The sequence below is a fragment of the Camelina sativa genome, chromosome 16 (genome assembly GCF_030686135.1).
Source record: "Camelina sativa cultivar CO46 ecotype springtype chromosome 16, ASM3068613v1".
NCBI lineage: Eukaryota > Viridiplantae > Streptophyta > Magnoliopsida > Brassicales > Brassicaceae > Camelina > Camelina sativa.
In genome coordinates this window covers 21,348,068-21,362,921 of record NC_141895.1, presented here as the reverse complement: position 1 = coordinate 21,362,921, position 14,854 = coordinate 21,348,068, and the positions used below count along the sequence as shown (strand labels likewise).

The window sequence follows — 14,854 nt, the reverse complement described above, 5'->3', positions numbered from 1 at the left end:
TGGTTTATCGACGAAATTTTTATAAATCTGAAAACCGGATTTAATCCAGGTGAATCTTTAATCGGATTTACTCTTTTGGTTCACGCAACTGTTTTAGTAACAAACTATTTTGGGCCAAGACCCAAACAATTTCATTTTGATCTGCTAGCAAAATAAAAGTTTAAAGAAAATCAAAACTATGAGCTTTTCAATCAAACGTTAGAAGGTTAGAGATAAAGTTGGTTCAAACAAAGAAACACAAAAAACACGTTTGTAACTACTTGACTTTTTTCTTCTCTCATGTCTAAGTCTAACTAACTAAATTCTCGTCACAATGTTTCCTAGTATTTAAGCAAGTCTGGTATCAAGACCACTTCATCAATACAAGTAAACAAGCTTATAAGTGTTTTCTTTATACGTATAACATCTTGTGATCAAAACAAGTAACCATTCAAAAAAGATGAAAGGAAAAACTGTGATTTTCAGTTTACTCATAATGAGTCTGCTCATGGCACAAATTCAAGTAGAAGCAAGGATCTGCTGCCCGTCCAACAAAGCTAGAAATGCTTATGTGCTATGCCGTTTATATCGCTCCAGGCAATATTGTATTTCAGTGGCTGGATGTCAAGAATCTGATACATGCCCTCCTGGCTGGGAAGACTCAGGTAAATGGGAAAATGTCTTTGATATTATTTGTTAAAAGATCGATCAAGGTTTTATTTTTGATGCAATATATTTTTTTTTTTCTTGACTCAGGTGATGTTGTTAATGAGTACTGCAAGTTAGGGTGTGAAACTTCTGTTTGTGGTGCCATGAACACTCTCAAAAACTCTGGTAAAGCGAACTCCCCAAGTCATTTTTATTATTATCTCGTAAGAATAATGGACAAGAAACATTAATCCATTCTAATGTTTGTTTTGGTGACTAGATGCAAGTGAGATTGTGAAAGGAGCGCTTGAACAATGTGCTAAGGCATGTTCTACTTTCTGCACCAAGAGCCCTAAAGCCACACTTGTAACAGCCTAGACTGTTCTAATTGTCGTGCATGTGACAAAAAGAATGCTAGACTCTTTGAATAATTTGTACTTCTGGTATGTGTGTGTGCATGTGTCGTAGAAGGCTGTCGATCTCTAGATTGTACATGCCCTCTACTTCCCTATCATCTTAATAAAGAATAACATGTCTTGTTAATCTTCTTCTCTCGAAACATTTTTATTTGCTTTCCACTAATTAATATTAACTATTCCACATAAAGAAGAGAGTATGAGATCTCACAAGACAAAGATTAATATTTTACTAGCCTTCTTTGTTTTAGCCTCATCTTGAAAAATTGTTGATTCTGTTTGTTATTTTTGTGTACATCTGTTTTGATATGCAGTTTATGGCTTAGAATGTGAACTACACAATGTATATGTTGATAGGTTATATTCATCATCATCATATCATCTTCCACCATTGAATCTCTGTAAAACACTATACCAATGAAACAGTAAAAGTAAGTATAGATGGATAAATCCCGAATCAGCTCTCACCGTGAGATTCAATGGTGGAAGATGATGATGATGATATAGAGATAATAGAGATTAAGAAGATGGTTGTTTTTCATTGATTGATTGCCTCGCTAATGGGAGAAACGTTACATATAGTGTTTTGCCAAACCGAATAAACAAACCGACAAAATATAATTAAATAGCTAAACCGAGTGATTAAACCGAAATTGATAAATGAGGTTATTTCCTGTAACACTGAACGAGTGCACAAAAGCCAAAACCATCTATATAATAGGGTCAACCAAATCCACGAACGCACACGAAATCAAATTGAATGATAAGTTTAAGTCATATCAGGTCAGTTAAAAGATTTAGATCCATCGCTCTTGTTTCTGCAGTGTCTCCTTCAGACCTGCCTTACGGGCATTGGTAAGCAACACTCTGTGAGCTAACCTTCCTCTGCTTCCTATAGACAGCCTAACTCTCTCCATCCCGACATTAATGCCACCACCTCTTCTCAACGGTTGCTGCCTCGGGGAACATTTCATTGGAGCAAGAGTCTTCCGTCTTAGAGCTCGTGGTGGCAATAATGACAAAGCTGATGTTAATGTGGTTGGAATGAAAGGCATTGGAGCAAGAGTCTTCCGTCCTGGAGCTGGTGGAATACGTTTTACGCACATAGAGGATCTTCTTGTTCTCTTAGGTATTTGCACCTGCTCAGCCAATTCTGGATTGTTCACCTTCTTAATGAGGTCACTGTACTTGATGCCACCATCGGGTAAAGGAGGTAGATCATAGCTGGTGGTGCTCTCTGAGAGTGGTGGTCGGGTTAGATTCATCATTTCTTTCGAAGTCGATGTGGTTGGGGCAAGAGAACTTCTTCTTGGAGCTGGATCTGATGGAATACGTTTTAAACAGATAGAGAATCTTCCTGTTCTATTAGTTATATGCACTTGATCAGCCATTTCTGGATTGTTCTCCTTCTCAGAGAGGTCATTGTACTTGAGGCCACCATTAGGTAAAGGAGCTAGATCATAGCTGGAACACTCCAAGAGTGATGGTTGTGTTAGATTTACCATTTCTTTTGAAGCTGATCCCAACAGTATGTTTGCCAGCGGCGGCCTCTTTGATATATTCTTTTCATCTTCAGTCTGCTGTTTTGTCTGCTGTTCAGCAATCTTTGTGTCTACATGTTGACGTGCAAGCTTCCTCTCTACCAGCAGTTGCGATTCAAGTTCTTTAACCTAACATAGAAAGGTGATATGTAATGAACTCAGCAAGCTGAAAATTATATAACATGTGTTTTTGGTGTGTTTATGATGAATTAAGTATTGTTTACCTTGTCCTGAAGGGTTTTGTTCTTAGTGTCTCGTTCCTTAATCTTTGCTTCTAAACCGTACATTGTTTCCTCCATTTTCCTAATCTGTTCATCTTTTCCTTTCATATCTTGCTTCCATTTCTCAACCTAATAAAGAATTAACACAGCTCAGAACACTAGACGAATGTTTCGATAAACACACATGTGGACATGTAGCTTACCATTTGCTTGTATTTCAAGAGTTCGGTATTGTCTAGCTGCTTCTTGGCAGTTCCCAACTCTATCCCTCTCACTCTGCTAGCAAAATTGAGTGAGCATAGTGTCTCACTTTGGTCATTCTCGTTAGGACTGATTTGAACAAACATGAGGGTCTTTGAATCTCCTCCTGTCATATGCCAATCATTTTTCATCGTAAGCTCCATAATAGATTAACACAATAGTTAATGAAACATATATAAGCAAAAAGGAAGTGGTTGGCTTCAGTTTGTTGATGTTAGTCTATACCTAGAGAATCCTGAAGCAAGTGTGTGAGTTTTGAATTTCTGCAAAAGGTAATCAAACGTCAAGTTGGATAAAAAAAATGGTGACTGTAACTCAAGGTAAATAGATGAATCATATGAACCTGAAAGGAATGTGAGAGCTTTTGTTAGCGAGAGCAAATATGACATCCCCCAGAGCAGATAATGATTTGTTGATGCTTTGAGTCTCCTTGAGCCGTTCTCCTTGCACTTCTGTCTTTGCAACCCGTTCGCTTCCTGCTAAATCAACTAACCACAGTTTGCTCTTTGTGCATTCTCCATTCAACAAGTTCTCCCCTTTTACCATCACACAGTGAATGCTGGGCAAAGAAAGAAGAAAAAATACAATCAGATAGTTTCTATTTGTAAAAAAAGGATACTACTACAGATCAAAATCAGATAAGCAGACCAGTGAGATCGGCTGCTGTGCTCATTAGCCGCCGTTTTCCCAACAGCCCTTGCATTACTTCCTGTTTTCAACACATCCCAGACCTCATCTAAGCTTTTTACAGGTGCTTCAACCAATCCTGGTACGTGGTGGTTTCCTTCACTCACTTGCCTTATTTCAAATCTGCAAAGAAAGGAGTATCGAGCTACAATTAGTGATAGCAGAAACCAATTAGCTGAATTTTAGCTCAAAAGCAGAAAGAAGTTACTTATAGTCCTAACTGAAGCTCCAAGTAATAAAGAACGAGTCTAAAGAACCATGGACCTTGCATGGTTAACTTCATAAAATAAAACACCAAGGAGGAAGGCATACAAAACTAGCCAGTACCTTTTAGGCGCAGATGCACTTTGTGAAGCTGGAACTAATAAATCTCTTATCTGCTCGTTGTATACTTCCAAGACACTGACTGAGATCTCATAATTGTAGCGGTTTTCCCGTTCTTTTGTGATTTTAAACAGATTCTCCAATGTTCTATAATTTACACCACGATCATGTTGAGTTCCCTCCATGGTAAAAGTTTTCCCAGTACCAGTCTGGCCATAGGCAAAAATGCAAACGTTGTATCCATCAATAACCGACGTAGCAAAGGGAGCAGTATCTTCAAAAACATCAGCTGTAAAATTATAAGAAACAACATGTCGATTGATGAGATGAGATTTCCTACAAGGCAAGTACCAAAAGGTGATAACTGTAACTGATGCCAAATATCACCTTGGGAAGCGTTTGGACCAAAAACAGAATCGAACTTGAAACTTTTTTTGGGAAACCCATTTGACATGACCATGACCTCCCCATTTTTGGCAGACTCAACATCAATTCCCATTGATACACCTGCTTCAATTTCTTTAAAGTTTAGAGGTCGACATCTGCAAAAGACCCTGATGTTACCTGTAGGAAAGAAATCAAAGAATGATCGCTGTAAGTTGTTAGGCTATCAATTTTTGCCAAGGAGATCCCTCTAGAAGTTGTATTGGATATAAACACAAACCTTTTAGCTCTAGTATCTTGTTGTATAGTTCTTTCCTCTCTTTTTCTCCAGCTACAAATTTGGCTTTGAGATTTTCATGCAGTTCTGCGTCCTGCTTTACTGTTGATTACAGATGTCAACGGATTAAAAGTCAGAGATACACGTTTTAGAAACCTTTCTAGTGCTAATGGTAAGTTCAGATGATAGCAAGACAAAGACTCACTTCTGGACTGTATGTGATAGCAGAACTCGTTGATATCTTGGGCTAGCAATTTATATGAGGATGCCTCCTCCAACAGCTTAATTTGCTCCAGTTTCATGATCTACGAATACGAATTAAAATGAGGCACAAGAGTTTGCGGTTGCTGATCGTATTTTAAGTTTGCTTCTCTGTACCTTCAATTTTCTTGTCAAATCTCTTAATGAAGAGAACCATCTGCTCTTCTCCTTGACTTGTCCCTCAACAGCAAACGCTAGATATGAAAAAGTAACGCAATGTCAACTTTCCCGCTTGCAATGCAACACAAAACAGAAAAGAGAAGGATGTACATACCCAAAGAACCAACATGCATCGACTTGCGCATTAGTTCATTTTGAATCTCACGGAGAGAATCCAATGCTTCTTCACATTCTCTACTCTTTTTTTGGTTCTCCTTTTTAAATTCCTCAATCATTCTCTTCATATCCTCCATCTCTCTCTTCTGCTGCTCACAACTTCTTATCCCTTCGGTCTCTTCTTCTGTCCTGCAGTCAACATTTTCCTAAAAACAGCATGACAGTTTAACTATCTGCAGTATATGTAATCACCCACAAAGTAAAGTGGAGATATCAAGATTGTGGAAGATCTCTCACTTGAATTGGCCGAGACAAAACAGTGTCAGTTGTTCCTTTAACCGCTAGCATTCTAGTATCTTCAACATCTAAAAGAAGAAAAAGTGTGAATAGCTCCATGATTTTCAAATATCTCACAAGGAAGTGAAAAAAAAAAAAAAAGAAACATACAAGTAGAAGTTGTCTCTTTTCTTATAGAAATGCCACATAGAATTGCAGTTCCTGTCACTCCTTCTAATCGTATAGACAACTCCCCTTCCCGACCAACGAGCATTCTTAGATCAGCAATCACAAAAGGTGTGTTTGCTCCTACTTGCGAAAACAAATCAAGACCGGATATGACCTGCAATAGTTTTTTCAATTCAAATCATAATGGATATGTGATAAATAACAAGACAAGAAAAGAAAAAAAAGCTCAAAACGCAATGATATGCCTTGCCTTTGCTCCTTGAATAAATATATCAAAAACTCTAACTCCCGGAGGACCCTCAGTGAACTCAATTTCAGCAAAATGCAAGTCAATAAAGTAATCCCCAGGTTCCAACAACTGAAACTTGTAAGCGAAATTACCAAGCCGAGCTGTTTGATACAAGAAAATCTCATCTTCATCACCAACAACAGCATCAGTCGTGATAGGTTCACCTCCACTATAAAACTCATCCTTCAAGAAAGTTTCATCAGCGAGAGTGACATCCGTGGTTGTAGAACCAGAGTTAATACTAATAACAGGAGTTGTACTCTCCCGAAAGTTTCCAGGTGGAGAAGGTAACTCAAAAGAAGACTCAGGAGACAACTCAAAACCAAACGTTTGACAGACTGCTGAGAACTTCACAACTTGGCTTTTACGTCCACCTCTTGTATTAGTAGTGGAACCATCGATTCCATTCTCTAGCGAAAGCTCAGTTGAAAATCTGATCTTCTTAGCAAATTCTGGAGAATCTTCATAGCACACTCTCGGTAAATCTGGTGAAGCGCCACAGTTAACTAGATCAGGAGATGCTAATGGAAACCCTATCACAAGTTTGCCTGAAAACAAAAAGCACAATCAAACCCAAATGTGACGCCATTAAGCGATTGATTTCACAAAAGAGAGAGAGAGAGAGAGAGAGGGGAAAAGAATAGTTCGGTTACCATCTAAAGCTACGGGATCAGGATCACTAGATTGTTCCGATTCCATCAATCCGGGGCTTGATTGTTCCATATAAACATCTTCAAATTCAAATCCAGAATCAGTAAAAGCAAAAGGAGAAAACTCAGAACTCTTCTTAAAAAACAATAATTTCGAATGACTTACCTAGACTCAATTCGCAATTTGAATCCAGATCTACCAAATTCATAGCCGTTGAGCTCGATACAATTGCCTTTTCAGCTGCTGCTGATAAGATTTCACGTCGCGAAGAAGCATCAGTTGCGAGAATGACTGGATCACAACAATCCTCCATTAACAAAAAAAAAAAAAGGTTTCGCAGAGAATAGAGAGAAACTACGAGTAAGAGGAGAGGGAAGAAGATATTTCAAATTTTGGTGAAGAGAAGAAAGAAAAAAGAAGAGGAGAATATTTGTTTTGTGGGTTAATAATAATAATAAGACCCGAATCGGATTCTCTTTTTTTTCGCCGTTACGGTTATTTTAATGTTATATCAGACGACCGTTGTTGATCCTTTTTTACTTACTGACTTTGAATTTTGAAATTGATTTCCCGGTCAGCCGGGCAAGGATTAAATTTTTAAACCTTCTTTTTTACGGGCAGGGGGTTGTACTGACACGTGGCTATGAATGTAACGTATTCAGAGAGGACATAACTAAATCACTAAAGGATATTTATTTACTAAAAATAACCGGAGATTAGTGTGTCAAAAATTGGAGCCTCACAGTCACTAGTCAGTACGCTTTTCTTCTAACTAGACGAATACCATATGGCTTACCCTTTTTTAAATAATTTTGTTATTTGTTTGTTTTTTATATATGTAGATTTTTTATTATTGTAGAAATCTTGAAAAATATAATTTGACGTTGATATTTTAAATACTTCGCATAAGTTTTCTTATTTTGTAATTGAATTATTAGAACAACTTTGTTTAGAGAGATTTAAACATTTTACAATTCTTGTCTAAAACGTCAAAAATATATATTAAATGAAAGCTTGATCTAAGGATTCAAATTTTGTACCAAAGAGTTTATTTGTTAGAATAAATTTTACATTCATTCAAAAAAAAAAAAAAAAAAACTTAAGTATTTAGATATATTCATACTTAAGCTTCTCAATTAAAGCTTAACATTTTTTTTTATCAAGAATTGCAGCTTAACTAACTCTTTATTAGATATAGTTAAGATAGATATATTCCTTTCATGTTAGCTGTTCAATTTCTTGAATATAACTCTAGAATTTGTTTTTTAATAAGAATTTCATTTAATTTTCTTTTTGACAATTTCTACATATTAGAATATGGATACCAATATTCATGAATTTATTCAACTATTTTCCTCTTTGTCTATGTTTTTTTCTAAACCAACATTCTACATTTTTATTCAACTATCTTCCATTTAATAGTGAACAAAACTCTAATCTTCTTCATATATAAAAATTTAATTATTTAGGGACAAAATTTCATGAATTTCTCTACAATAGTAACCAATATCTCAATCACTGCTATAATTGTTCAAACTATTGACAAAATTGTAACGCGTAAACCATATGTTTATACATTCATGGTTTACGCCAAGAGGAAGAAGTGGCTCTTTGATTCACTTTTGATGCCCTTTTGTATTTTTGTGATGCATCTATTTTCTTGGGGCACGTTCTAAACCTCTCTAAATATCTTAGGTAAATATTAAAACTGTTTGTGATATAAAAAAAGAATAAAAGACATGAAAGATGTTTCATATTCCTTTTAGTTTATGAATGTTTGCTTTTAATGAGAACAAACATGTGGTACTCTCTCCACTGCTGATGTGTCACTCAAATGGAGAGAGTTGGCCATCTTTCATATTATAGATTGCTTCCGTCATTCATTGGGATGGATAAATCCTATTTATTGTTTGTAAATTATACTGTATTAGACTATTAGTATATAGAGTAGTAAACCGAAAAACAAAAAAAAAGTTAAGTTGAATTATTTACAAACCGTTTTTACATTAAAAAAACAAATTTGTTTTGTAATGAATTATTATTCGTTCTATGAAAAGAATAAAATAGTCTTCTTTATTACTGGTTTAAACTAGGATTTACCTCGTAGTACACCACGGGTCAAATTTTTTATTATAATTTAAATTAGTATAACGATATGATTGAATTTCAGTATAGATGTTACAATGTTATATTTTTTTTGTGGTCAAATTTGAAAACTTATGTGAATTAAACTGAAAATGGTATTATATGCCATCTCTGATTTATACATTGAAAATAAATATCACTTATTTGAACAAAAATACAAATACATTTATATTTGAAAATAAAATTAATATTTGTAAATTTTAATACAATTCATTAGTGAATATAAGATAGTTTACTTTGAAATAAATATAGTTTTTCTATTGGTAATATATCTATAAAAATCCTCTATATATTAATAGAGAAGTATTCTTGAAAAAATGCTGATGTGTCATCGCCAGAGAGCTCGAAGCACATTTTAGCAAATAACCCTCATTAATTATACTAATTACATCTATGCCATTATAGATTTAAATCAAAAGTCATTACATAAACTAAAACTATTTGTAACCATTTAATTTGAATCTATATTACTATTCTTTAAAAAACAACAAATTATTTTTTAAAATTGATGATTATTCATATTTAAAGTCCATAAAAATTTCTCCACCACGTTAAAATTTTTTTCTACATTCAAATATTTCACGGATGAAATCTATTTTTACACAAATAGTCACAAATTTGAATAACAATAAAAAATTAGTTACATATTTTGTTTTATACAAACGAATCCTAGTTCTTAAATAATAATTTTACTCATAATAATTTTATTCGAATCATTTATCCGCACTATGTGCGGGTTGTTTACCTAGTGTAATATTATTAAACTATAATAATCAATTATATTAATTTTTTTGAGGAGTAAAACACATTTTTAAATTTTTACAAACACAAAATATAACAATTTTGGTTACAATATAACTGAAAGAAATATTAACAATTTAATCAAATATAATTATATAAACCCTAGTGTACTTATAAAGAAAGAAAAAAATGATTAAAGATATAGCTAATCGATTGCAAACTCTTTGCTTGAGGTAAATTAATCGGTTCTAGACTCCTTGCCAAAGGGAAAAAAAATGTTTAATAATAGATATACAAAATATGGTAGTGATAATATGTGGAGTTATGTAAATAACAGAACATGATAGTCCATGCATGGAACAAACAATGTTTTTAAATAAGTCATAGAAGACAACGAAGTTTGTCGGTTTGATGAATTAACTTGCTTTTTTATTGCTTATGTCGTTATTAATCACCTACAAAAACAAAACATCTAATTAGGGAGATTATTCACATTACGTGAGTTGGAAGTTCTCAATGAGTGTCCACTGATCCATATTCATCAATAGGGAGATTCACATAACGATTGACCAAATCTTTTTTGACTGTTGCATGGGTCTTAGCATTTTAAGATCTTGATAAATAACGATTGACCAAGTCACCGTTAGTTGATAAACGCTTGATGACCAAGTTTAAAAGATATTGACATATCTTTAATTTTAAATTTTTATAATGGTTGATTAGGTATATTCTAGTATTATACTCGTATGTAGTTAATTTTGTAACTATATATATATATATATGATGTCAAAAGATCTTAACACTTTGCATTTAGTTAATTTTATTGCTAGAATTAAGAAAGTTGTTTATTCGATTAATAATCTAGGAGAGTCATTAGCGGATAATTAGTGTTGATTTTTTTGGCTTATATATAATTTTGTTATAATCGGAATATTACCATAATTCAGTCTACAATCAATATTGTTTCCAATTTTGACTGACATAATCAGTAATAATCTGATTGTGATTTCGGGTTGTACATTTTAATTTTGAACCGACCCATTAGAACATGTTTACGAAAATAACTTTAATGATTTTGATTATGAATATTTAAAATAAGGATATTTGTGGAAATAGATTTTAATTAAGGAGATACACAAAATGTACTTCAAAAATATTAAGATATATTTAATCCTCTCAGTCTGCTATGAAATAAGAAATCTAAATGTACATTCAAATTCATAGTCTACGATGCAGTCTAATTATAAAAAAAAAAATAATAATAAAAAATTAATGTAAATGGAATATTCATATGTTAAAGATTTATATTTTATGCTAAATTAAGGTCATGAGAATAATACAATTCCCATTCTAGGCAAAAGCTGAAAAGCCTAACTAAAGGTCATAAGATAATATAATACAATTCTACCAAAGAAAAAAAAGAGGGACCCCACACCCTACCCCAAAAACAATCGTTTTATTTTAAATTTTATTTGGGAAAAATGTCAAAAAAAATTCTGAACTTTTAAATTTGGGAAAAAAAAAAACATAAACTTTTGAATTTGGAAAGAAAAAAACATAAACTTTCAAAGTGTTATTTAAATCCTAAAATTTTGGTTAACTTTTCAATAAAATAGTTAAGTTTTGTTGACATGGCTAATTAAGACATGACATTAAAAAAACAGTAACGTGGTTAAGTTTCCGACTTTCCGTCAGTAGTCTCTGTTTGCCCGAAATGACGTCGTTTATTACTAAGTTGTTACTCTAGCTCAACGGTTGAGTGATTGCCATGGATGTCACCGGTAGTCGGCTCGACTTACGCTGTTAACTACTGACGACGTCATTGCCCGATTAGTTAACTAAAAATAATAACTAAAAAGATCGCCCATGGCTACGCTCTTCAGTCTTCACCACCGGTCGTTGTTCACTTCTCTTCGCTTCCTCTGTAAACTCAACCAAAAGCTTATCCTTCTATCTCTTTTAAACCCAATTCTCTCTCTCTCTCTTTTGTTCATCTCCACAGACCTCTCTATGACCGTGAATTGCTCCAGTCAGATTTCTTCTAATTTCCAGAGTATTTGACTTTTAAGTTTTAATTTCGAAATTAATTGAGGTGACAAGTTTCCGAGATTCACAGCTTCTCCGGTGAATCAGACCATCATCTTCTCCGTCGGACCAAGGCTAACCGGACCAGTTAAAAGATTTTGTATTAACAATATAACTTGATGCGTTTCTCAATCTTTCGATTAATTAATGTAGCTCGGTTGGCTATGATTTATTTGGAAACGTCTTCAAAGTAATGGGTTCGACTACCCTGCGTCACCTTTTGTTTTAGATTTTTTAACCGCAGTTTTAGTGTTAACGGAAAGTTAACCCCATTACTATTTTTGCAACGGAAATTTAAGGATATTTTATTGAAAAGTCATCGAAAACTTTGGGATTTGAAGGATATTTTGAAATTTCATGTTTTTTTCTACCCAAATCTGAAAGTTGAGGATTTTTTTAACATTTTTCTCAATTTCATTTGGCTGCACAACATTTGAGTCAACAGAAATTAAAATTAAAATTGGGTTAAACGTCGCAAAAAGTGGTGTATAACGACGATAGTATAAGTCCGATATATAAACTATGTCGTCAAATATGGAGAGAACAAAAGAGACAAAATAATCTTCAGTTCTAGGAAAATGATCATCTTCAATTCAAGAAGCCTATAAGATCCAAATAATAAAAAAAAGATATGTGGACGTTTCTATCACTAATGGGAAATTTATGTATCTAATGTTTTACATAATCACTCACGTATTAAAAACCTAGCTAGAAATCTCAATTTATGCTTATATGTTTCTTCTTGCATTCTTTAAATATATAAGTTACATCTCTAAAATGACAACAAATGATTTAAAACATTTTATGAAAAAGGTCATAAAAAGTTCCAAAAATATTTTTTGGGCGGCCTAGTTTAGTACTCAAGAGTAAAATGGATCAGGTGTGACGGTGCAATGTTTCTCTTGCTCCATAATTCATAAATTTTGACTTGAAAATTTTGCAGTTAAAGAAAAAGTATTGGTCCTGAAATCGTCTTATTTTGCAACATTTGTCACAAGAGAAACCTAGATTTCGGATCATATGTCACAAGGCATGCTCAATTTGTTTTGTACACTTGATTATATTAATGCTTATCATTGACAACTACAGTTTAATGTGGAATAATAATAGGTCTTTAGTTTTGAACATATATAGTAGCTAATAACATTAATTCATAAATGATTGCAGATTAATAATGTTCAAAGAAGTTTCACGGGACTTCATCGGTGATCATACATAGTATCGGTATCTTCTAAGTTCCAAGACGCGCACAACACATGCATTTATCTGACTGGATCAGTATCAAAACATTAGTGGTACGGCTTATTATAAAATCTGACCAGCTGTATATGTTAAATATGAAGTGAATCATATACTATGAAAGTACAACACGTCTTTGTCCTCTAACCGTACATTCACTCTGGCAACTATAGTAAAAGTCATGTGCCAGCCTATCATGTCATGGCCCGACCCTTAGATGTTGCGCTTGTGCATTCTCTTCTCTTTCTTTTTCTATCATATATTAATTTTTAAGCAAATATTTTTTTTCTTTGCTCATATATATGCTGTTAACAGAAAAAAATTGTAAATTTTTATTATTATTTATTAAATAAAATATATACCTATATCTTTAATTTATTTTATAAACATTTTCAAGTCATGCCATTATGATTTAATTAGATTAATTTTTTTATACACATATCTATTACTACTAAATTTTATTAAAAAATGAAACGTCAAAAGAATTATTTGGTTTTCAACATTTAATAAGTGTTGATTCTAGCTAGAATAGTAACATAAAATTTTGAATGCATTGATCATTTAAGTGGTAGTTGTTTTACGCATTTTAAGAACACATTTTAGTGGTAGCTAGTCCACATGAATTTAATCTCAAAAAGAAAATTGTCCACACAAATTTTGGACCAAGGACCATATCAAGTTCGATCGTGAAAATAATGTTTTATTTGATGTAACACCAAGGGTGAATTTTTAAAATTTGATAAAATTGGAAAATGGTTTTTACAAAATTTACAAAAACAAATGCACCATCCATCATCATCAATATAATAATATACAATCAGAGACTTGTGATCAAATGTATGAAAAAAACATTTTATTAACTTATTTTATTTGGTCACGAACAATTTTAAAAATACAAATTTGTGGGTATAAAAAACTTATTGCATTTTTGGTTGATCTTCTGCATTGGCCGAGTGACCAAAAAAAAAGTATAGGAGAATAATGAATTTTATAGAAAGTAGTAAGATGAATTAAAAAAACTATAGTATATGGGAATAAAATAACTAATCTACGATGGATCCGAGCAATAATCTGAACAAAAAGCTCTGTTTCTTTCCATCCTTCTTCTTCTCTCTATACCGATATTGCAAAGGAGACGAACAAGAAGAGACCGATGAAGAGTAGCAAGACGTGACCGACGAGGACGAAGATGCTGATGAGCCGCAATACGTCGACGTTTCAGCTGGTTTTTTAGTGTAGTAGTAGTAGTCCAGAGACAGCTTAGAGAGCCTCTCGGTGAGGCAGAGGGAACAGATTCCTGGAGACTGTCGATGTTTCGTGTGCTTCTTGCATGAGAAGTTATTGTCAGATGAACTCGTATTGGATTTGGAGTCTGATCTCTTCCCTTCATCTGTCTTTGATTTCACTGTTCTTCTTGTTCTTCTGTTGATGAGAAAATTCGCCATTGATGATTGATGAAGGGACTGTGCCGTGAGCTTTGGTGTTGAATTTTTTACTTGTCTTGTGTTTTTTTTCCAAACTCTTCGTGTTTGTATATATATATACAGGTGCGTCGTGTAGTTAATGCTAAGCTGGTTTTAAATTTCCATGATGTTTCCGAGATCCTTCACTTAGTTTATTATTCTTTCTTTGTTGTTGTATTTTCGTTAAGACTTGAAAAGAGAGAGAGAGAGAGAAAATTCAATATGGAATAGACCCACAATTTTTATTTATTTTTTAAAAATGTTTTGTATCGAATTTAGTGAACACTTGTTAGTTTATGATTGGTGAACGTAACTTGTAAGTTTGTTTGAATTTTTATTTATATGTAACCCATTTTCAATTTCACAGTCTTACTACTAATTTTCCGATTAGTTAAGAACTTAGTATAAGTAAAATTTTTGTTTATGTGTGAATGACAAAAAGTTGGTAGGGTAGATGCAAACATTATTAATTTATACCAAACTTTTTTGTTGTCTAGTTTA

At 33.2% G+C, this 14,854-nt stretch overlaps 2 protein-coding genes and 1 non-coding gene across 4 annotated transcripts; 1 reads left to right on the top strand and 2 right to left on the bottom strand.

Moving 5' to 3' along the window:
* The first annotated feature begins 359 nt into the window (after positions 1 to 359).
* LOC104751069 (thionin-2.1) lies at positions 360 to 1,170 on the top strand. The gene is made up of 3 exons (XM_010472945.3): positions 360 to 644; positions 736 to 813; positions 908 to 1,170. Exons 1-3 carry the CDS (start codon positions 440 to 442, stop codon positions 1,003 to 1,005), a joined length of 381 nt encoding a protein of 126 aa, XP_010471247.2. The 5' UTR covers positions 360 to 439; the 3' UTR covers positions 1,006 to 1,170.
* Positions 1,171 to 1,682: 512 nt separating this feature from the next.
* LOC104751068 (kinesin-like protein KIN-14Q) lies at positions 1,683 to 7,244 on the bottom strand. Of its 2 annotated transcripts, none has more exons than XM_010472944.3 (17): positions 6,846 to 7,244; positions 6,683 to 6,760; positions 5,991 to 6,577; positions 5,723 to 5,894; positions 5,573 to 5,640; positions 5,274 to 5,481; positions 5,117 to 5,193; positions 4,944 to 5,043; positions 4,742 to 4,840; positions 4,465 to 4,641; positions 4,081 to 4,366; positions 3,715 to 3,876; positions 3,410 to 3,625; positions 3,292 to 3,329; positions 3,009 to 3,172; positions 2,809 to 2,934; positions 1,683 to 2,713 (listed from the first exon to the last, which is right to left on the bottom strand). In XM_010472944.3, the coding sequence occupies exons 1-17, from the start codon at positions 6,991 to 6,993 to the stop codon at positions 1,841 to 1,843; spliced, it is 3,579 nt and encodes a 1,192-aa protein (XP_010471246.2). In that variant the 5' UTR covers positions 6,994 to 7,244; the 3' UTR covers positions 1,683 to 1,840. The 2 variants fall into 2 exon arrangements, with proteins under 2 accessions (XP_010471246.2, XP_087346222.1); XM_087490096.1 differs by having other exon boundaries at positions 5,573 to 5,631; positions 6,846 to 7,188.
* Positions 7,245 to 13,726: 6,482 nt separating this feature from the next.
* On the bottom strand, positions 13,727 to 14,464 carry LOC104751065 (protein SALT UP-REGULATED GENE D). The gene has a single exon (XR_015583611.1). It is a non-coding gene; the product is annotated as a protein SALT UP-REGULATED GENE D (transcript).
* Positions 14,465 to 14,854: the final 390 nt, after the last annotated feature.